The sequence below is a fragment of the Colobus angolensis genome, unplaced genomic scaffold (assembly GCF_000951035.1).
Source record: "Colobus angolensis palliatus isolate OR3802 unplaced genomic scaffold, Cang.pa_1.0 Scaffold378, whole genome shotgun sequence".
Taxonomy (NCBI): domain Eukaryota; kingdom Metazoa; phylum Chordata; class Mammalia; order Primates; family Cercopithecidae; genus Colobus; species Colobus angolensis.
In genome coordinates, this window is record NW_012117132.1 from 684,920 (window position 1) to 700,926 (window position 16,007).

The window sequence follows — 16,007 nt, forward strand, 5'->3', positions numbered from 1 at the left end:
GCCACTAGTTAAAGTAGCTCAGACACACTATTTTCTAGAACTTCTACGTTCTCTCCGCCTTCTGGTTTACCCATCCTGTATCTTGAGTATTTATTTTATTTCATTTTATTTTATTTTATTTTTAAGACAGAGTCTCACTTTGTCATGCAGGCTGGAGTGCAGTGGCTCAATCTCAGCTCACTGCAACATTTGCCTCCCAGGTTCAAGTGATTCTCCTGCCTCAGCCTCCAGAGTAGCTGGGATTACAGGCACACGCCACCACGCCTGGCTAACTTTTGTATTTTTTTTTAGTAGAGACAAGGTTTCGCCATGTTGGCCAGGCTGGTCCGGAATTCCTGACCCCAAGCGATCCACCCACCTTGGCCTCCCAAAGTGCTGGGGTTCCAGGCGTGAGCGGCCACACCTGGCCTGTATCTTGAGTATTTATTTGCGTATTTTCCTGCATGTGGGGGCCTCTCAGTGGTTTACTGGTCTAACAACTATATCTCTGAAAAAATTAGCTCAGATTTATGGCATTTGCCAGTTTCTGTAGTGTAAATACCCCCACTGTGGCCATTTCAAGGGGCCAATGACATCACCACATGTGGAGTTGGGAAGAGAGGCTCTCTTCACAAGCAGCTCTCCGTGATTCCAGCACACTGTAAGACTCCAAATTTCACACTGTCTCACAATGCTAAGGTACTTCTCTACTCCTCCTCCCTCCAATTCTTCACATCAATGAAGCTTTAACAAGTGCTGGCTTCCTAGGAAATGGTTTCCAAAGGTCAGAACCAGTACACTAAAGCCAATCGGCGTCACTCTTTGAATGACTGTGGCACACACTGACTCCACACAGTGTTGATGTGATGGAATTTGCCTTCTCAACATAATTAAGTGAAGAACTTCTGCATCTCCCTCAAGCATTGAAACTCTGCCTTCAGCATCTCCTTCCACCTCTCAACCTTACATAGTACCTAGCACATAGTAGGAGGGAGGGAGGGGAAAAGAGGATGTGAGCGCAAGTTATTTCAAGGAAAAGATCTATGATTAATACAGTGAGAAAAGGACAGAGAAGTGTCCAGGCAGGCAGACAACAGGAAGATCATGTTTTTTGGTTTTAACATTAACTGGGAAGGGTAAAGACTAAAGTGTGGTTCTTTTCCAAGTCCGCTACTATGAAGCGATTTCTAACATTTTTAGTATTAACAGAAGCCAAAATCTCCCTAATTTTCTTGCCTAAAACTCTAAGAAAAGGTAATTATGTTTCTTGCTGACAAAATACAATAAGTTGAGCATGCTCAATTACAGAGAAACACTGAAATGTTGAATAGAAAGAATAACAATGTATGACAGTTCTACTGTCACGGTAGGAAATGCAGCTCTTTTAACCATGGAAGATAATAATGAATTTCTTCCAGAAGGGTCTTAATCTTCTATAACACAAGGTCTTTGAAATTAATTTAACCATGAATAATTTTCTTTTAAAAGCACTTAAAATTTTTCATTTTAACTATCAGAAGGCTATTGCCCAGCCATTTTTACAACTGGATTAGGCCATGTCCTTCAGCCTAGGAAGTGGAGTTCCTTTACATCAGTATCCTGGGCTCAAAAGGCCCTGTCTCCTGAGCACAGTTAGAGCCGGTATCTGAGACATCAGGAACAACAGGGGTTGGTTCAGCTCAACCCACTCTTTGAAAGGCTCCTGTTCCCTAAAAAGCCATGCCCAAATACTTTCGCAGAGCATTCCAGACACTTGAAAATAGAACTCCAAATGTCCATATGTACCCCTGTCACCCAGCAGGGTCCTCACAAGGGGCTACTGAGCCACTAGCATTAGGGGAGCAAACTAGGTCACAGTCCAGGAGGAGGGAGGCCCAGACACAAGGGGAAGATGGAGTCTCAAATCCGCTGGGCCAAAAAGTGGGTGGAAGGTACGGCCATGGAGCCCAAGGATTCAGAACTGGGAGACAAAATCAAGGGAATAGCAACTGAACTCAAACAGGAGGAGCCTCCTGAGAGGCTGCCAGGAGCAGCGTCAAGCAGTTGGGCTCACTGATAAAGGCTGACAGGGGTGCCACGGGAGGGTGCTAGGTTTGTTTCACAGAGGGGCTGGGGGTAGAGGAGCAATGGGCACCTAGTGACCAGCACTATCTCTGGGAGGATGCACGGCTCCAGCCCGTGGTCATGTGGTTTCATGCCTCTCTGCCTTTGCACGTGCCGTCCTCTCCACCCAGACTGCTGTTCCTGCTTTTTACCTAACGAACCCCTGCTCTTTCCACAACGCCCAGTGCTCAAGAGCTCCGTCCTCTGTGAAGCTTTCCCCTTCATCATCTCATTTGTGCCACCATTTTCCTTGTACACACTTCATCCATGGTATACAACAAACATAATATTTGGTACGCAGTAGGTGATTAGCGTTTGTTGAATGAACGAGTGAATGAAAAACTAAGAACAGCTAATACTGAGTTCCCCAGTCAGGTCTGGTTAGAAAGATCTATTGATATTGGCAGTAGTTTAAAAATGAGGCCAAAGGATCACAAGAGGTGCTTCACTTTTCCCCTGAGTCATCTAAGAATCAGTCCCTAGCTAGATGTAATCATTGTCTTATATTCCTGAAACAGTAAAAGGAGAATAAATATTTTCAGCTGCAAAACCAATGAAATGTAATACCAGCAAATACCCCGGAAGCAGATTCAAAGGTTTAACAAGCTGACTTTCAGACAGCGATAATGATGATCAGCCAATGGAACACCCAAAAAAACACCAGAGAACCTACTGGAATGGGCAGCCTTCTAGAGCCTTCCAGGCTGAGGATCAGACTGGCCTGACAGATTCCTAGGTCCACCTCAAAGATTCTCATACAATAGGTATCAGTCAAGGAACCTGTATTTTTTGAAAACTCCTCCAAGTGATTCTAGCAATGAACAGATTTAGAAACCACTGGACGGCTGGTTCTAAGCTACTGGTGACGTGATTCCTGACATACATGACAGAATGTTCCTGGGGAGAGGGGCTGCTGTCTGCCTGGGAGATCAGAGATCATCTTCATAAATAATCGTTAAATCTACCATGTATTGACTTGGATTATCTCATTCAGTCCTCCCAACAAGCATGTAAAGGTAGGAGCTGGTATTATCCCCATTGTACAAATACAGAAACTGAAGCTTAGAGAGGTGAAATAACTTATTCAGCTTCCATGGGGCAGAGGTCGGATTCAAAATCCTGGCAGGTCATTCTAGAGGCTGTGTTCTTTATCCCTGTGTAATGCTGCCTTTTTGCTGAAGTACAGGGGCAGAAAGCAACCCCCTAAAACACAATGTCTTAAAGAAGGGGCCAGTACACGTGAAGTTACTTCAATCTGTATTGCCTCTGAACTGTTTTATTCTCTAACTCACAGGAACTGGTTGTTTTGATAAATCATGAACATTCCCACATCTCTCTGTCTTGCTGTGTTTTGTTCATTTCGGTATCCCTCATAAACCACACAATGCTTGGCCCCTGAGATATACTCAGTAAATATTTGATATTAGGTTGGTGCAAAAGTAATGGTAAGGACCACAGTTACTTTTGCACAAACCTAATAAATTTAAAAGAACTACTAGATTCCCTGACTGTCATAAATACTATGTGACTAAAACCAAGGAATTCACTTAATCAAAGCCCTTGGTGCTACACTGACCACAATAAGGCTGACTGAAAAATGTGACTTCGTTATCCAAGGGGAGGACATGGTCAGGCACTTACTACGCACTTGCTGAATGAGCTTTCAAGGGAAGCACTCATGTTCTCCCTACGTGACCAGGTCTCGGACAAACCTGGAAGGATCGGGGGTCCCAGTGAAGTAGTGAATGCACGGAGAGCTTCTATTCTGTGGCAGGACAGACACTCCACTGGCTGTGGTTAGGAAAGACTCGGAGTCTATGCACACTCCACTGGCTTTGTCCCGTAAGGTGTTCATCATAGTCTGCACCGTGATGCTTTCTGCAAAAACATGAAAGACAGACAAATGGAAAGAGTAGATATAACACAAAACTGTGGTGGGCTACTCACTAAACTCCATTCATTCTGGTCTCTTTTTAGTAATAAAAACTCTGAAATTATATCTGGGACTGTAATCACCAAACTACAGAGTCTATTTCCCCACTTCCCTTGTGACTATATGTGGCCATGTGATGTTGATCAATAGGAGGCAAGCAGAAACAATGTGTGCAATGCCTCATCACATCTAAAAACAAGGTATGTTTGCCTTTTGTTTTTGTTTTCTCCCTTCCTGCCAACTAGGAGATGCAAACAAGTGGACCACAAATGGAATTCCTGTGTTGAGTCACAGTAACCAGCCATGGACTGGTCATATATACCTGAACTGTAAGATGGGAGAGAAATAACCTACTATTTTCTTTAAGCCACGTTAATTTGGGTGTCTTTGTTACAACATTTAGCTGTACCTCAATCAGTATAATAACTCAATAGATATCCACAAGAAAGTACGTACAATCTACTATGCACAGTCCACCAAGCTCGCTCCCATAAACTCTTGCTGGTCAGAATCAATACTCCATTTGGAGAATGTCCTCTCTGCGGTGGGAAATATATGCACAGAGAGGCATTTAGAATATTCAGAGCCATTAGGACTGTTGGCTGTGACCACAGATAAACAGATAAACAAATCCTTGATTACATGAGATCCCATTTCTACAACTTCCCCTGGGTTATAATTGGTTAAAACACTATTTCAGTCTGTGTTCACCATGATGGAACTGAAGCATCACATGGAGAGAAAGTTTGTTGGCACATTCACATCCACTTTATAAATCTCTACTTACATGTCATACCTAGAAATATTAACAACAAATCCTTGATTGCTTCAACCATCCAGTGTTCAGATTTCCTCATTGTCTTGTAAATGAGCCTACTGATTTGAACCGGAATCAATCAGAATTGGAAACGTCTCTGCCTCTTGTTTTTTCCCCTTGCATCTTTTTTTTTTGAGACAGAGTCTGGCTCTGTCCCCCCAGCTGGAGTGCAATGGCGCAATCTCGGCTCACTGCAACCTCCACCTCCCAGGTTCAAGTGATTCGCCCACCTCAGCCTCCCCAGTAGCTGGGACTATAGGCACGTACCACCACGCCTGGCTAATTTTTGTATTTTTTTGGTAGAGATGAGGTTTCACCATGTTGGTCAGGCTGCTCTTGAACTCCTGGCCTCAAGTGATCTGCCCTCCACGGGCCTCCCAAAGTGCTTGGATTGCAGGCATGAGCCACCGCACCCACTCAGCTTGCATCTGAGTTGTCAGAGTCATCTTCCCTGTAGTTGCGCACAGTGTAAGCTTTGCAGATGGCATCCTCATGGCATTATTTGTTGGGAACAGGCCCCCTGAAATCTGGCCATAAACTGGCCCCAAAACTGGCCATAAACAAAATCTCTGTAGCACTGTGACATGTTCGTGATGGCCATGGCGCCCACGCTGCAAGGTTGTGGGTTTACGGGAATCAGGGCAAGGAACACCTGGGCCAACCTGGGCGGAAAACCGCTTAAAGGCGTTCTTAAACCACAAGCAATAGCATGAGCGATCTGTGCCTTAAGGACATGCTCCTGCTGCAGATAATTAGCCGGACCCATCCCTTTATTTCGGCCCATCCCTTCGTTTCCTGTAAGGAAGACTTTTAGTTAATCTATAATCTATAGAAACAATGCTTATCACTGGCTTGCTGTCAATAAATCCATGGGTAAATCTCTGTTCAAGGCTCTGACGGCTGTGAGACCCCTGATTTCCCACTCCACACTTCTATATTTCTGTGTGTGTATGTGTCTTTAATTCTTCTAGCGCCATTGGGTTAGGGTCTCCTCGACCGAGCTGGTCTCAGCAATTATTATATTAAATAGCGTATTTGTTCCTCTATCCTCTGTATTTCCTGTAAATTAGTAGCCAGACCTAAAGGCTTTATCAGATTTACAGCTGATGTTTTGGCAACATTATTTAATATCTTTCATCCAGCTAGATTTTTTTAAATTAAAACAATTTTGATTTTTTTAAAGCTCCCATTTAAAAGTGAATATTTTCTTACCTTCCTACCCAGAATATATTACATAAGTGCTATAGCAAAAGTCCTAAAGTGTTCTAGATTAAGAGCCAGGAAACATTTCCCTTCCTTTTTGTTTTTTTTTTTTTTAAAGAGACAGGGTCTCACTCTGTCACCCAGGCTGGAGTGAGGTGGTGCAATCACAGCCCACTGCAGCCTTGAACTCCGGGGCTTAAAAAATCTTCCCACCGCAGCCCCCTGAGGAGCAGGAACTATAGACACGCATCATGTCTGGCTAATTTTGTTCATTTCTTTGGAGAGATGAGGTCTTGCTTAGTTACCCAGGTTGGTCTTAAACTGAACTCCTAGCCTCAAGTGATCCTCTGCCTCAGCCTCCCAAAATACTGTGATTACAAGCATGCACCCTGCCTGACCGTAAATATTTCAGGTTTATGGGCCATACAATTTCTGTTGAAACTTTCCTGTTGCACCTGCTCAACTCTGCCATTATAGTGAGAAAGCTGCCCCAAACAATATATAAATAAATGGGCGTGGCTACAGTCCACTAAAATTTTATTTTCAAAACAGGCAGCTGCCAACAGGTCATAGTTTGTTGACCCCTTTTCTAAATGATCCAGAACTTTGACTTATAAAATACATGCATCACCAACAAATATAGAATGACTGTTGCAGGTTTTTTGGAAGGATTTCCGCATAGGCACAAAAGTAAGAAGCTATCTAGTCACCATATATATACCTAAATATGGATTCTGATTAAGTTAATAATTAGGGGTTGGGTGTGGTGGCTTAGGCCTGTAATCTCAGCACTTTGGGAGGCCAAGGCGGGCAAATCCCTTGAGCCCAGGAGTGTCAGACCAGCCTGGGCAACAAAATGAGACCCTGTCTCTACAAAAAAAAAAAAAAATTAGCCAGAAATGGTGGCACATGCTTGTAGTACCAGCTACTGGGATGGCAGCAGGGGTGCAGCTGAGGGAGGACTGCGTGAGTTCAGGAGGTGGAGGCTGCAGTGAGTCGAGATTGTGCCAACACACTTGAGCTTAGGCAACAGAGTGACACCCTGTCTCAATAAATAAATAAATAAAGTTAGTAACAAGTTGGCAGATGGAGTGGCAACAATTCAACTCATCAAGTGTCCATGGAACAAAAAACTATACGGGGGGCCCTTAGATGAGTAAGAGACAACACCTTTGCCCTTAAGGCCCAGCAGGCTAGTGCAGCAGGGGAAGATGAGTCAAATATATAACTACTGATGTAAGAGGATGGCTGCAATAAGTATTACAAAAGGCAACACAATGACATCAGAGATTAAAGGAGAATAACATGGGTAGGAGCAGGAAACCTCCAGGGATGAGGAAGCACCATGTAAAAATAAATACAAGTTGTTTTCTTGCCTGCACATCAGGGACTTTTAGCACAAGCTGGTCTTTACATACAAGGGCTATTCTGTATTCCTCTTTGTTCACCCTTCTGAGTTCAGACAAGTTCTCAGAAACAGCTGCAAGAGAAAGGGTTATGAGAAGGAGAATCGTGAGGGAGAGACTAACTCACCTTCTTGTTTTTCTAAGCTGTCTTTGCCAGCACCGCAGTCTAGATGATCCTCAACTGGAGAAAAGACTTCAGAAAAATTGAACTCGCCCTCTCCTGTCCACCAACCTTGGCTCTGAGCATAACTCCTGAGTTCCGGATGCTCTGCATCCATCTTAGTGGTGAGCGAAAGCCGATTGCAAATGCACCTCACTCCCTCTGCGGAGAGTGCAAAGCCCCATTAGTTAAAAATATAGTTATAAAGACTTAATCAAGAAATGGAAATTTATAGGGAATCCTTTCCCTGAAACACTGACTTTAACCACAGGGAGGAATCCATTTAATTTTTGAAGAGAGAAACAGACAATCATTAAGCCTCTTTCTAGGAGACCTCCTAAAAGGTGTGACCGGTCTTGACTGGGCATTATCACATTTTAAATGAGCAACAGTCACTTTACCCATCTTAAAAGCATAATCAAGAGGAAATATGTAAGGCTCTTCATTTTGGCTAAATAAGCCGCAAGCATTCATTAGTTACACACAAAAAAAGGGACAGGTACTTTGAAAGAGGTACTGAGCTAACAAGACTTAGCAATCCATAAGAGAGTCCTCTATAATAGAGATGCTGTTCCTCTACAGCAATGCTCTATCGCATCTATAGAAAGCCCCCTCCCTGGAAAAACACTTTACACCCCCACTCCTTGCCCAAATATATATGGTTTTTTTTTAAAAAAAATACAAATCAAATACTTCATTCAACTTTTTTTTTTTTTCAGGTCTCAACATTTAGAAAACCACATGGCAATGATAACAAATCTTTTTAAAATACCTGAATATATTCATGAATATATGTATGTCTGGGTACGTGTGTGTGCGCACGTGTGTGTGTGTGAGATAAAGTGTGTGTGTGCATGTGTGTATGTGTTTGAAAAATCTATGGGAAATTTTTTCTTATAAAAATAGAATTGTGACTAAATAAGTCTAGAATCAGAAACGCCTGCATTCTGAGTATATTCCACTTTGATGAATGAGGGCTTAGACCAGAAACTCTCCTACCAGTTGGCCGGCTTGCTATGTCTTCTTCGAAGCCTGAGCTGCAAATGCACACAGGACAACTCAGCCTTCCAGCTTCAAGATGCTGTCTAGGGCACAAACACTAGGAAGTTATCAGCGCTAGCTTAAAAGGGCCATTCCTATCTGCTGCTTCCAGGGAGCATGCTGATTTTCCAAATTCTTGGAGAATGAAGTGAGATAAAGAACCTAAACTACAAGCTACAGGAAAGCCATCACTGCCTGACAACCAGTTCCTAGAGGCAGGATCAGTGCCAGACTAAGTTCTTTCAGTATGTTCTGCTTCACTGATTCACACTTCCAAAATAAGCATTCCTGGCTGGTGGGCATTGGTCCTTTGTCATTTATCTTTTCAGAGACGACCATAGAAGTACAATTATAAATAATTAAAAATAAAAACCAATTTTGGCCTAAACAAGTGATTTTGACATCATTCATACTAGGCTATTAAAAACACACTCTTGTAAGTGACTCTACAGATATTAGTTTCCCAGTGGGCAGATTTACAGCAGGCATTTGCTTTCAAGAATGTTAGCCTTTGGGAGACGGAGTGCATTAAATCTTACTGCAATCCATCACACCGCTGCTGGGATCAGACGACATGAAGTCAATGAGTCCAAGAAATGGCTGGGGTTCTTCTTTATTTAAATATTTAGTTAACTAATGGCAGAATTCATTCTGTGTAATTTTTTAAGCTACATTGTGAAGAGATGCTCGGCTTTTGAAATGTAGTCATAGATCAGAAAGTGTTAGGTTCAACTTAAAAGTAACATGACTGCTTTGAAACATGGATTACTACCACTCTTGATGGAACCATTCAATAGTAAGACTTCATCTCAGGAGGGATTTTTATCAAGGAGTTTTAAGTTCCTGCATTGCAAGAGAGTTGGAGACCTAGTGGGCTGTACTGGCTGCCTTCGTTCTAGAAATACTTTAAGAGTTGGGCGAGTAGCTACATGCCCTGGTGAGTGGGTACATGCTGAGCATATGAGATGGAGAAACTCTCCATGATTGCTGACGGACACCACTAGCCCATTTTGCACCCTTGTGAGATATAAAGAGGCCACCCCCACCTCCAGACAGACACAGCCTTCACACAGCTTGGCCAGGAAGCCACAGTCTAGATTCACTGCCTCACTGGGGCAACTTTGTATAGAGTACGATGTGCCCATCATCCAGAGAAGCCCTGAACGCTGAACTAACTTTGTGAACAGAAAACAGGCTTGATTCCCATCTACTGTGATAGATGTTCTGCTTCTAACTCGGGTCAAATTTGGTTCAATTCACCCCTAAGATAGGGATGGCACACAAGTTTCATCCCCAACATCATTCTGGATTACTTGGAACAGACTTCCTGGTAAATTGAGTTAAGAAAAATACATAGGCCAAGACTAGGTTCAACAAAAGAAGAGTGTCGTAACCTAGTCCTCCACCGTCAGCACAGGAGGGAAGAATGGCAGTGCATATGCCATGTGGTCACCACCCAGTCCCAAGGAGCTGCTCGGGCCAATTCCCTCTTAGGACTACTTAGTCCTCTTGGAAGCCCTTTAACCCATTCTGGGATCTCATCCTGTCCAGAAAATGAGGATGCTGAGGTGGGGATACAAAACTACCGCTCCCACCCCTAACACTTCCTTCCCCAGGGCTGTGTTAGAAGCAAGATGCTGCAAGGGCTGCAGAGCAGCAATTTTACAGGCACTAAATCCTTCTGGGTGGACCATCTAGTCCGCTGCTCTTCTAGAAACACTGTCTCACACTGAGAGAGATGAACTTCACTCACAGAGAAATCCCAGAGTGGCATACACTGGTCCTCACACAGATCTAAACTCCTATTTTAGAGGAACATGGCAAGCACAAAGATCTACAGGGTTGGGGGTGACAAGGGGCTACTGTCCAGGGAAGGGCCTTGTTGGCCTATTACACAAGAAGAGTCAACCATTCTCTGGGCCAATTAATAGAGTAATGCTTTAAGTCATGGAATTCCTGGTAGTCAAAAGCAGGTTCTTCCCAGAAAGCAAAGAGAAAATATGAAAGGTTAGAAGACTGCTTCACTCCAGGTTCAGAAGACTGCAGGTTCCCTTCTTGGAGGTGCCCAGAAATGAGAGGCATGCCAAAGCATGACAGTCCCACACAGAGAGGACCCGCAACAGCACGTCTTTCCTCCAGGTCTGACACTGTACATGCAGGCCACCCCCATCTCTGTGGCCTTCCCTGTCCTCAGAACTCTCCACTATCCACACCTGCTTACCTGTGACTTTCTCAGCAGCCCAGTACTTCCCTACGGTCTCGAGCACCCAGGCTTCATCACGATCCACAATCAGATATGCACTTTGGAAGCTGTGGCAGGAGTTTGCATCTTCATAGTAATTCCCACCTTGTCCGTGTTCTTCCAACAAGGAGACAATGACATCTAAGGCTTCTTTAGCTGTTTCCCCTCTTTCTAAACCAAGCCTGCAGGAAGGAAACCAGAACTATACTTCAGTCATTTCATACCACAGGATTGTTACTAGAGTAACCAAAGACTGGGCAAGGCCGAGTTATGAAACATGCCAACATGTGTAAACATGTTAAGTCTGCAGAACAATAAGCAAACTGATTAACTGCACTGTATCTCAGAATACACTTCTCACATATTTGCTTAAAAAACCATATGGGATAGCCAGGTGCAGTGGTTCATGCCTATAATCCTAGCAGTTTGGGAGTGGCAGGAGGATTGCTTGAGCTCAGGAGCTCAAGATCAGCCTGGGCAACATAGCGAGGCCTCTTCCTCAAAAAAAATTTTTTGTTAATTAGCCAGGCATGGTGGGACACACTGGCAGTCTCAGCTACTTGGAAGGCTGAGGTGGTACGATTGCTTAAGCCAAGCAAGTCGAGGCTGCAGTGAGCCATGATCATGCCACTGCACTCTAGTCCGGGCATCAGAGCGAGACCCTGTCTCAAAAAAAAAAAAAAAGAAAGAAAAAAACATAGGGGTGTTTTCTGTCTTTCATCATTTCCCTTCCACACAGAAAAGTTGGGAACCCCAGTGGCTTCTCCCTCTTGGAAGGCACCTGTCTGTCTTCCCCTCTTCTGACTGTGTCTCCCACAGAGCTGGCCGCCTCAGCTCTAGCCCTTACAAAACCTCCTCTCTGTGGCATGTACTCCCTCCTGCCTCTAACCTGGGCAAAAGGAAATCAAGGCCAAGTCTGGCCTTGATCTCTATTATTCTACACCAGGGATTTTGCTTACTTATTAAAAGTGTTCAAATGCCAGACATTATACTGTGTCCACAGAGGACATTGTCCTCTGTCTCGATCTCAGAGACCTTATTAGGAATGGGCAACTGGTTGAGACATAATCAGCCTTTTCTACATATATCTCCTCCTACCTATCAGCCTGCGTCTATTGGTATGGCTTACAGCTTCAGTCATCAAAAGAATATGTATTCCCTTTGAAGTGAGACATCCATCTCCTCCTAGCCTTTCCAATTAATAAACCCTTTAAAGAGGGCACTGATATGGTTTGGCTGTGTCCCCACCCAAATCTCAACTTGAATCGTATCTCCCAGAATTCTTACTTATTGTGGGAGGGACCCAAAAGGGGGTAATTGAATCGGGGGGCCGGTCTTTCCCATGCTATTCTCGTGATAGTGAATAAGTCTCACGAGATCTGATGGGTTTATCAGAGGTTCCCGCTTTTGCTTCTTCCTCATTTTCTCTTGCACAGTACTGCCCTCTGTGTGACCTTGGGCAGGTTATAGATTTTGAACTTCAGTTTTATGTCATCTATAAAATGAATGCCCACATCATTTAGTTGCTATAAGAGTAGGTTTATGAGATAGCATCCATGAAAATATGCAGTGCTAGTGCCTGTGACCAGGAAAGTGATCAGTAAATTTCTGGAGTTAGAACACTGTGGCAGAGAAACATGACTCAGAGATAAATGGACCCAGCTTCTAGTTCTGGCTCTGCTACTCACTGGCATTACGATCTTAAGTAATGTGACCTTTCCAAACCTTGATTTTTCTCATCTGCAGATTGAAAACAATACTACCTCCCTCTCGGGCTGCTATGAAAGAGGATGGTACATGCCATGTGCTCAGGAAGTGTCCATTTATTCATCTGTTCATTCGAATTATAATTCAGGTGGCAGGAACACAGGAGTCTTAGAACCCGGGCAATGGCACTACTACAATGGTGGTACAAGCCAGTTCTTGGTGAATTTTCAACTTGAGAAGTAACAACTATTCAAATTTATCTAATTTGAAGCTTCCTAAAGGGATATTTTACTGTGCTGCCAGGGAGAAGAAAAGCTAATACAACTAATCTATAGGCTGATTATTATAACAGGCTTATGTTTGTAGTCAAATAATTACATGAAAATTCATTTGACATTTCTCATTTTAAGCTTATGTAGCAAGACTCGGTTACAAGGCAGTAATTTACAAAGCTGAACCCTAAAACCTTAGGAGAGGGATAAGAGAATAAACCCATTAGAAGATTGAATTCAGCTGACTTTTCCTTTGGTCAATGTCATCTTCTCCAAAGAGAAGGAACAGAAGCAGCACTCATCTTATCTTGAGGCTCCGGAACAAACAAAGGTGCTGTGAGTGCCTCTCAGAAGCCCAAGCTGTGCACACTCAAAGGCCTCCCTCCTCCTTTCCACACGTCCCTGGTAGCCCCCTGGTCACTGCCTCATACAGACATTCCAGGCAGAATCCTGTTCCCAGGGCCTTTGCAGGGCGCCAACTTGCCCGTGCAAACATGTGTTAGGAGCATGTGAATACACAGTCAGCTGTAACAGCCCTGTCTTCAGAGCTTGTGACTTATCTTTTTTAATCTCTAGTGCACTCTTCTGATGTTCTACCTGTGTGCATTCCACACTGAGGCCCTAGCACGTGCACTTGCCCTCCCATGCTGACTTTGATGTCCTCTGGCAGAGTTGGCAACAGGACCTCAGCACTATCCACAGACCTAATTCTGATTTCACCCTCCTATCCCTTGTACCAGGACCGTGGGTCTGAGGATACCCCTTTGTCCCACCTGATTATTCCCACCTGGTCTTCCTACCATGCGATGAGGACAGAGCCACTGCTCCATAGGACAAGGGCCGTGAATAACACCAGGGTTACACCCTCGCCCTCTGCAACTGAGAAATGCAGATGAATCCCATGTCACTGGGTGCAGAAGAGATGCCAGAGGGACCTGGGGCCGCAAGTCACACGGCATCCAGAGGACTACGTTAAAGCCATTCCCAACAGTCTCACCTCCTACATGGGGCAGATTCATGTGATTCTGGAAGAGGGCAGTGCTCTCTGGCCCCATGCCTAATTTCACTTTGGCTGCTACCCCTCCGCATGGGCAGGACCAAGACAGGGAAGGGGAAGAAACTCAACGGACCAAGGTTAGAGTCCCACTGTAACATCTATCTTCTGTGCAGTTCAAATCTTTCCAAAGTGTGTGCTTTGTCCAGCTTGTTCTGGGCCTGGGAATTAGATGCTCCTGAATTCAATTCCTAGTTTTATGGGAAACCCTTTCCTTGGGAGCCCATGCATGACCTTCTCACAGGTCAAGCTCACCCTGCCTGTTCCTGAAAAGTTAACACATCTCACTGAGAAAGATGGGTCACACCTGTACTTCCCCTGCTTAAAGCCCCTTTGTTTAGAAATTCACTTATCTTTTCAACATCTGTGCCTCCATGGATTAGGAGACCCCTGTCCCTTTCTATCTCAAATCAGGTAAAACTAGATTTGCCATGGACATATAATCACTGACTTGGGAAAAGTAATAAAAAGAGGCAACACTGCCCCCTTAGAGAGATGGGCCTGGTATTCTTACTGGACTCAGGTGCAAATAGTCTTCCTCCTCCACAATCAAGCAGTCCGCCAGGCCCTTCTGGGGTCAGGACCTTTTGGAAATTGGAAATTCCCAGCCTTCAGCCAGAGGGCTGGAAGCAGGAAGGTAATGCTGTGAAGTGATTGCTTGTCCCCCTGGTTTCCCCAAAAATTCATATGTTAAGCCTAATCCCCAGTGTGATGGTATGGTAGGCGGGGCCTTTGGGAGGTGATGAGGTCATGAGGGGTGGAGGCACCATGATGGGATTAGTGCCCTTAAAAGAAGAGACACCAGAACGTGTCCTCTTTCTCTGTTCTCTGCCATGTGAGGACACAGGGAAAGATGGCCGTCTGCAAACCAGCAAGCAGTCTCTCCCCAGACACTGGGTCTGCCGGCGCCTTGATCTCAGATTTCCCAGTCTCTAGGAATGTGAAAAATAAATTTGTGTAGTTTAAACCCCCTAGGCTATGGTATGTTTGTTATAGCAGCCCAAATGGACTAAGATGAGTAGTAACACAGGTGATGGATGTGAAGGTGATCTAGGGAAAGGGCGTGTGAGACTTTTTGACTTATCTCCATCTCTCAGTGTCCTGAAATTCCTGTGTCATTGACAGTTGAAGTAAAATATGTTCCACCACATAGAGGAGTGGCCTCTCTGAGGTTAGCAGGCCCTGGGATTCCTGGCTTAGCCACCTTCTAGCTCTGGGGCCTTGGGCAACTCCTTTAATCCTCCTAAGCTCCAGTGTCCTCACCTCTCAAAGAGGGGAGCCCTACTTCACTGGGTGACTGTGAGAGTTAAATGAAATAATATTTGCAAAGCATGTCTTACCATAGTGTTCAGGAAATAGTAACTCTGATTACACAGGTTCCTCCTGCCTACAAATAGTGACTGAGCCTCCTTTTAAATCACCTGAGTCCTCACATTCACCAACAACCTAAAGACAAATTACAGACCTTTCCAAATTTTCACACTGGCCTTCTGTCAAGGACTTTTGTGATTTTTAACATGCTGAAGGTCTGATGGAATGTGTCCAGAATTATAAGATGTTCTGAAATATTGGAATTGACCAGGTTTTAGTGCTATTGTTAAACACAAATGGGAGTAGCAACAAAAAGAATAAAGTAGTTATGCAAAGGGAAGAAAAGGCAAGAAATACTGAAAGAAGGCAGCAATCTGCTGGAGCCAGTTGCTACCAGCTTGGAGAGCAGATGGTTAAATTTTAGGGATTTTGAGCCAGTTGTGAAACTGTTGGTAGCTTGAAACCCATCACGGTGGGAGTATTTACACTAAGGAAATTGAAAAAGGACTCAAACAGCGCTGCCCCTTTCCTCCACCAGGCTGGTTATTAAACATTTACCAGCATACTTCTGACAAAGAGGTTCCAAATGCTTCCTAGTTCTCATCCATGTTGAGGCCCAGATCTATCATGTCTGACAGACCTTGGATTATAAGTGGCACCCTAGGCTGGGCGTGGTAGTTCACGCCTGTAATCCCAACACTTTGCGAGGCTGAGGCGGGCGGATCACGAGGTCAAGAGATCTAGACCATCCTGGCAAACACGGTGAAACCCTGTCTCTA

The 16,007-nt window shown here is 44.3% G+C and overlaps 1 protein-coding gene across 3 annotated transcripts in view; it reads right to left on the bottom strand.

Annotated features, from left to right (window-relative positions):
* The window catches only part of SCRN1 (secernin 1), a 73,491-nt gene that overhangs the window by 14,949 nt on the left and 42,535 nt on the right, over positions 1-16,007 (bottom strand). For all 3 annotated transcript variants that reach the window (XM_011953929.1, XM_011953930.1, XM_011953931.1), the window contains 3 exons: positions 10,864-11,066; positions 7,569-7,763; positions 3,795-3,960 (listed from right to left, as the gene is read on the bottom strand). In XM_011953929.1, coding sequence (XP_011809319.1) covers positions 3,795-3,960; positions 7,569-7,763; positions 10,864-11,066 — 564 coding nt within the window. The remainder of the gene's footprint in view (positions 1-3,794; positions 3,961-7,568; positions 7,764-10,863; positions 11,067-16,007) is intronic.